Here is a 6,160-nt window from a genome sequence, read left to right on the forward strand (position 1 = left end):
ATTACTGTAAGCGGCAAAATAAACAAGGGGACTTGGCCCTAAGCGCACGTGCTGCTGAAGAGTACGCTGACTTATTTTCCCGTAGTACTTCACAGTCCTGTAATGTACCGCAACAAAACAGAGAGGCTTATTCCAGCAGTGCAGAGACATGAAGCAGCATGCGTAGTGACCACACATCGGGGCAGCAGTGGTGACGACATAGGGCTGTAGCGCAGATAAGAAAACTGTATGTGCTTAGTGCCAGTTGATGACACCAAAGCTAGGGTCCTCAGAACAACTGGTACTACATCCATGGAGAAAAACTGTTGCCAATATGAACGCTGTAAGTCTCTCTCAAAATCTAAATCTAATTAAAATGTTTAATACTAAAAGTACATGTTGTCTTTTTTTAACTCTGACATATTATAAAATGTTTTGTCTCCAAGCATCTCTGCACAAAAGAGTGAAGGCTTTACGACCCTTTATGAGCAAAGGCTTCTACACACAATCATTTCTCCTTCCCTGAAGTAAATGACAAGTGGGTTCTAAAGACAAACCTGCAGTCCTGTGATTCTGCTTTGTGCACGTCACAGAATAACCAGTTACTAATGATACATCTTAAGAATAAAACTTGGTGCACCCCAATTTGCAAACCCATTATGAAATACACTTTTATTTATGCTTAGTTGTGAGCAGAGAGGTACATTTCAACCGCACTCTGTTGGACGCTTACACATTACAGAGCTTCTGTGGTTTAGTGCAATAGTTTGTCCTCACCTTCTCCTGAACGCAGTCACTATAATCAGTGTTACATTTACCACACTTGCAGCTGACAGCCACGGGATAGGAGTAATAAGGGATGGTGTGACGAGGGCAGCCTGGAATCAGTGCTGTTTGATACAACATCTCCTTATATGTGCACACGTTCTGGGACAGAGCACTTCTGAGTAGCAGCTTCTTGCCATTGCTGTCCTACAACAAAAAAAGAAATGCATTGTTCAGCTGAAGCAGTGTCAGAAGACCTCCCTTGCCCTTTTCTCAACCATGCAGAAAGCAAACCGCTTTGCACTTAGACTAGCTCACGTGTTTTCGGATCAGATCTGTGATTTTGAATCTGCATGTGATTGGGGCTCTCTAGCCCCGCAGATATGTTCACCTGGTTACATGGTTCTATCTACTTTCTCGGCTCAGGGTGCGAACAGTGCTTCGCCATCTGCAGTGGCCGCCTGCTGACCAAGGTGGAACTTGGTCTGCTGCATCGGACAGCGAGGCTCAGGCAGTGTTCAGCACACCTACTACACATGAGCTACTCTCCACAGGCAGCAGTCATGACAGTAAGTAGAAGTTACCCGAGTCATTTACATAAAATAAGAGTGACTAAATATAATCTCCTTCTCATCTGTTCCATCCTGACACCCCAAACTGACAACAGAGGCTCTGGCAGCAGCAGTCAGCCCTCTGCTATGCTGCTGATGTTATAAACTCTATTTCCGGGGGCCTGGCATTTCTCATCCATGCCTTCGCAAAAAGCTAACTTGAAAATATGATGATAGTGTGATTTTTCTGTGACAAACACTATTAGAATGGGATCATTTACCAATTTTCCAGTGAGAATAGGCACTTGTTTGGCAGTGATGGCCATTACAGAAACAACTGCCTAGAACAGAGCAACTCCTTGTACCCGAGTCATGCAAAATCCAGCGCAGATGGTGGTGTTGATGGCCAGGCAGTAGGCACATTCCTTTTTCTCCACATGGATTGTATACTTGGAAGGAGCACAAAGTGATGCTGTTTGACCAAAAGTCAAGCCAAAGAGGAGAGATATCACAAGGAAGGAACTCATGCTAGATAGGGAGAAAAACAAACAAAGCAGCCCTAAGTAAAATGAGATGTACCTTCCAGCCCTCTTCTGAGTACTTGACAATAACAGTTATGATAGTCACAGACTAGAAGTAATGTTAACTTTTTTAGCTGCAGCCTAACAACTTACTTCCAATATCAGACCTTTAATTGACATAGTACTCAGCATTAAACAGAAAAGAAGGGTAAACAGGCCATTAACTACATACAACAAATTCACTTTTTCCCATTAAAGCATATAACATAGAACTTTTCACTAACGAGTGATAAAATGCTGACACATAAAAACATGAGCTAAAGGATTTGAAAATGTAAGAGAACATTATCTCTAGAATTAACCAGAGATGCTGAAATAATCTCACTGGTTTAAAACAATCTTCTAAAGAAAGCATCTTATAAAATGTTCACGAGAGAGAAAGAAACAGCTGCGCATATCAGGCATACCACTGTATTTTTAACTTTCCAGCTGGCTTAGAGACATGATAAAATGGCAACACTGCCAAGAATTAAATAATAGATTCAAGCAAATTACGATAAAAAATATTAGCGCAGAGTTCAAATCAATGAATCCCCGCTTTAACTGTCTGTTGTGCTGACCTCATTTCTCAGACCTGCTGGGAAATCCCAAGAACAAAGTTTTGATTAGCTCTGAGACAATTTCAGGGTCTACTCCATAGCCTCTAAACTACAAACTTTAAACGACAGGGTCTACAAACATATGGACATCACCCTCTAGTCTCGTCCAGCTGTCAGTTTCCCAGAGCAAAAGGCGTGCATTACACAGTCTGGTTTACCCTGTAGCTACAACAATGCAAGTCTGGAAAGACCAACCTCTTGTCAGCTGAATTCTTGCCTATTACAGGAACTTGATTCTGCCTTGAGCTGGGAGAGGCAGTGACCCAGCACAAGCTCTGTGTGCACTTTATACTCTCCAGGCTAATTCCAGGCTGATCTTACTGTTTATATAATTGCATCTGAATTGCTGCTTTCTTATCGCAAAGTCATCTATTGAAAATTCATACTGAACCACAAAGCAAATGTGATAGGAACAAACGTGTCCATAATATCCTAACCTGGAAACTGGAGCTGGAAATCTAATTATTTTAACAGTCATTCTCGCCTCAGGCTTTTAAACTAACCACTGCTTTTTAGAAGTTATTACTGATTAATATAGTCACTACATAGGACAGCAACATCATGACAGAAAGGCTAGCATGGAAATGGAGTCATCACATTAGTCAATCACATATGACTAATTCCACAGCTATGTTTTGCAGAAGCTTAATGAAGTCTGATTCACTCCGTTTGCTCCTTACCAGGCAGCACGACTGAGAGACATGGTGCTATGCACATAAAGTAACACAGATCAAACCAAAGTGACTGCTCTACAGTGTTGTTAGCTACAGCCTGAATTATCACTCAAACTACTCTAACTACAAACTCAAACTACTCAAACAAAACACACTGAGAAATTATGCAGCCTTGAACCTGCTGAGTAAATACTGAAGTAACAAGCAATTCTCTCTGGAATATTAATTGGTAGGGCTAAAACTTTTTAAAAAGGAACCAATCCTTATAGCACAATGAGAAGCAAAATATTGGACCAATACCAGTGAAACTGAGATGTCTTTCCCGAGGAAGGAAAAACACTCACACTAGGGCTTTGTGGAACACCTGGGAGGAGAAAAAGTAAGAAAGGGTCAAAGCCACTGACCTGTACAGCTTAATCAGTGTCCAGCCAGCCTTCTCACCATGCTTACCTTAACAGCCACCCTTTCAGTTAATTACCTAATGGGTATTAGGACTTCAATCCAATGTATATTTTATACAGGCAAACCACATTACTTACATAACCATAAGAAATGTGATAAAGTTGAGTTTAAGCTGGTAAACATGGTCCACTTTGTGCTGTTGGAAAAGTGATCCAGTCAGTCCCGGCTGGTGTTTAGCTAATTCTTCATTAACATTGTCTCCTTTTCCTGTGGTTTCTGACTGCTGCACACAGCTCTGTGTCCTAGACAAATTCTCCAAAGGTTTTTTTGTATAACATGCTAGAGTTGTCATTCCATTCAGACTAGCCAAATGCTTTCTGTTTTCTTTAATTCTGGGTTAATTTCTACCATATGACTTTTGAGGAATTAAATATAACTCTTTCTGGCTTAAGAACATGAGCAGAGTATTAATTGTACTCTCAGTAACATCTGTCTCTCTACACTTAGCAACAGAAGTATAAAGCTGTTATTCTGCTACTACTCCAATACATTATTTAACTGTATTTTTCTGACATTTTAAATGCAGTTAAACATACAGGCTGTATGAAAATATACATACATACACCCATATATAGATAATGTGTGTATATATACACACACTATATATGATTATATACACTAAATATCTATGCATGGGTTTGGTTGTTTAAAAACTTTAATCACAGAGAAGAATGGTCATTCTTGAAAATCTTAAGAGTATTTCAAAGGAGAGAATGATCCTGAAAGGAGGCAATTCATGAAACATAATCCTGGAGAGAACAAAAAGTGCTCAAAATAAGAATAAAAAATAGCATTCCTAAAGCAAGACTATCACACGTGACCCTTGTATGCACAGCTGATTCTTCTCTCTAAAGATTTCACAGTGATTTACTGACACAGCTTTAAGCCATTGGAGCTATATTTGTATACACTGGCCCTGCAAGGAAGACCCCCACATCCAGGTTTAGTGTCCTCAATGTATTCTGTAAGACAAGACAGAGAGTGACAGTGTATATCCTTTGCTGGCTCAAAGTGCTAATTTCTCTGATTTGTGAAAAATGAGTGTAACTGGGGGAGGGGGGCGCGGTGCACCGTGTGGGGGAATGTGTGTGAAATTCAGATTAGGGTAAAAAAGGATTAAGAATTTGCTTTAACCAGATTTAGGGAGATGTTGTCTCCAAGTATAATGGCAAAGAAAAAAAAATTACAACTGCTTGAAAGTTTATCATAATGAAGATGAAAAGGAATGCAACAATAAAAGCTATAGGAATGAAAAAAGGAAACAACAATCATTGTTAGAAGTGAGAAAATGTAGAAAACTCACACAAAGCTGGAGACTAGGAAATAAACTTCTGTCAGGACAGAGGCCAACAGTAACACCAAGGGACATTACTAGATGAAGACAAGCTGTCAATGCAAACTAAGTGAAAAGTCTTCAGTAAGCACATGTGCATTTGAAAAGGAAGGGGCTGAACAGCCAACATGCACATTTGCAACAAAAATATTAAAGAAATTGTATAAGGAATAAATATTTTTAAATCAACATCATTAGCTGGCTAATGCTAATTTCAACAAGTCTTGAGGGCAATTTCAAAACACTAAGAAAAGTGCCATTATTATGCCAGCACTTAAAGAGAGAATGTTGAGCCAGGTAGCTCTAAACCAGCGGGCCTGACATCTATCCCTGATAAATCAGGTAAAATAACGGAAAGTTGATACAGGATTTGAGCAATAAAGAATTAATGGATGAGAACATAATTAATCCCCGTCAAGATGGTGTTACATAAAATAGGTCATGCCACAAACCTGGTTTCATTCTTCGAGGCGATTACAAATTGGTTGTTAAGGCAACTACATAGATGCCGTGTCCTTGGTTCCATCTGTCCAGAGCCTTGCTGCCATGAAGATTTAGAGCTCTTAGGCAGAGTCCAACAGGGTGTATGCTCAGTGTCAGAAACTATGGATTGCTGGAGCAGGGAGTGTAATTTCAGCAGTGCATTTATTCACTGCAACTCTGCTACCAGCCTCCAAATGCACTGCGGAGCATTACGAAATTCCTAACCAAGTAAGAGAAATGAAAATTCATTTATCTGGAAGCTCAATAAATTAGTCTGAGTGGACCTTGAGACTAATGTGACCACTGCTCCTCATACTCATGTCAGCTGCACACTGACACAGACACAGAATTCCTTCTTTGCTGGCATCACACGGGCCTGCCAATCTGTCAGAGGTGCACTAAACATCACCAGAGACATATACACATTTACATCTTTTCACTGCATAATTTACACAAACTATTAAGCTGGTAGAAAAAAACCCTTTCCCTTGTTTTTCCTTATGGATGTGACCACAGAGTTCATTCTCTACTGACTCTCTGAACACCTGATGGGAGTGAGATCCCACTACCTACAGGGAGCAGCAAGACCAATGACTGTGGCAGGACAATAAAGTGCTGGTCTGGCCATCTTGGAGAGCCCGAGGCTCCTTTCATACAGTTTCCTAAAATCCATAGTTAAAAGTCGGGGTCCATTTCTTTGGTTGCCCCCCAGATGACCTGCTGATTCAGTGAT

The 6,160-nt window shown here is 40.4% G+C and overlaps 1 protein-coding gene across 1 annotated transcript; it reads right to left on the reverse strand.

The window, feature by feature from the left end:
* Positions 1–624: 624 nt before the first annotated feature.
* TSHB (thyroid stimulating hormone, beta) lies at positions 625–2,759 on the reverse strand. The gene is made up of 3 exons (XM_010142316.1): positions 2,671–2,759; positions 1,661–1,823; positions 625–951 (listed from the first exon to the last, which is right to left on the reverse strand). Exons 2-3 carry the CDS (start codon positions 1,820–1,822, stop codon positions 709–711), a joined length of 405 nt encoding a protein of 134 aa, XP_010140618.1. The 5' UTR covers position 1,823; positions 2,671–2,759; the 3' UTR covers positions 625–708.
* Between the last annotated feature and the right edge of the window lie 3,401 nt (positions 2,760–6,160).

Source organism: Buceros rhinoceros, unplaced genomic scaffold (genome assembly GCF_000710305.1).
Source record: "Buceros rhinoceros silvestris isolate BGI_N320 unplaced genomic scaffold, ASM71030v1 scaffold8368, whole genome shotgun sequence".
In the NCBI taxonomy this organism is placed as follows: Eukaryota; Metazoa; Chordata; class Aves; order Bucerotiformes; family Bucerotidae; genus Buceros; species Buceros rhinoceros.

Bases quoted from the DNA above. Each gene is read 5' to 3' on its own strand.
- TSHB (XM_010142316.1), bottom strand. From the start codon at position 1,822: ATGAGTTCCTTCCTTGTGATATCTCTCCTCTTTGGCTTGACTTTTGGT. The intron at 952-1,660 runs GTACAAGGAGTT...TTTTTGTTGTAG, and splicing joins CTGGATTTTGCATGACTCGG to GACAGCAATGGCAAGAAGCT.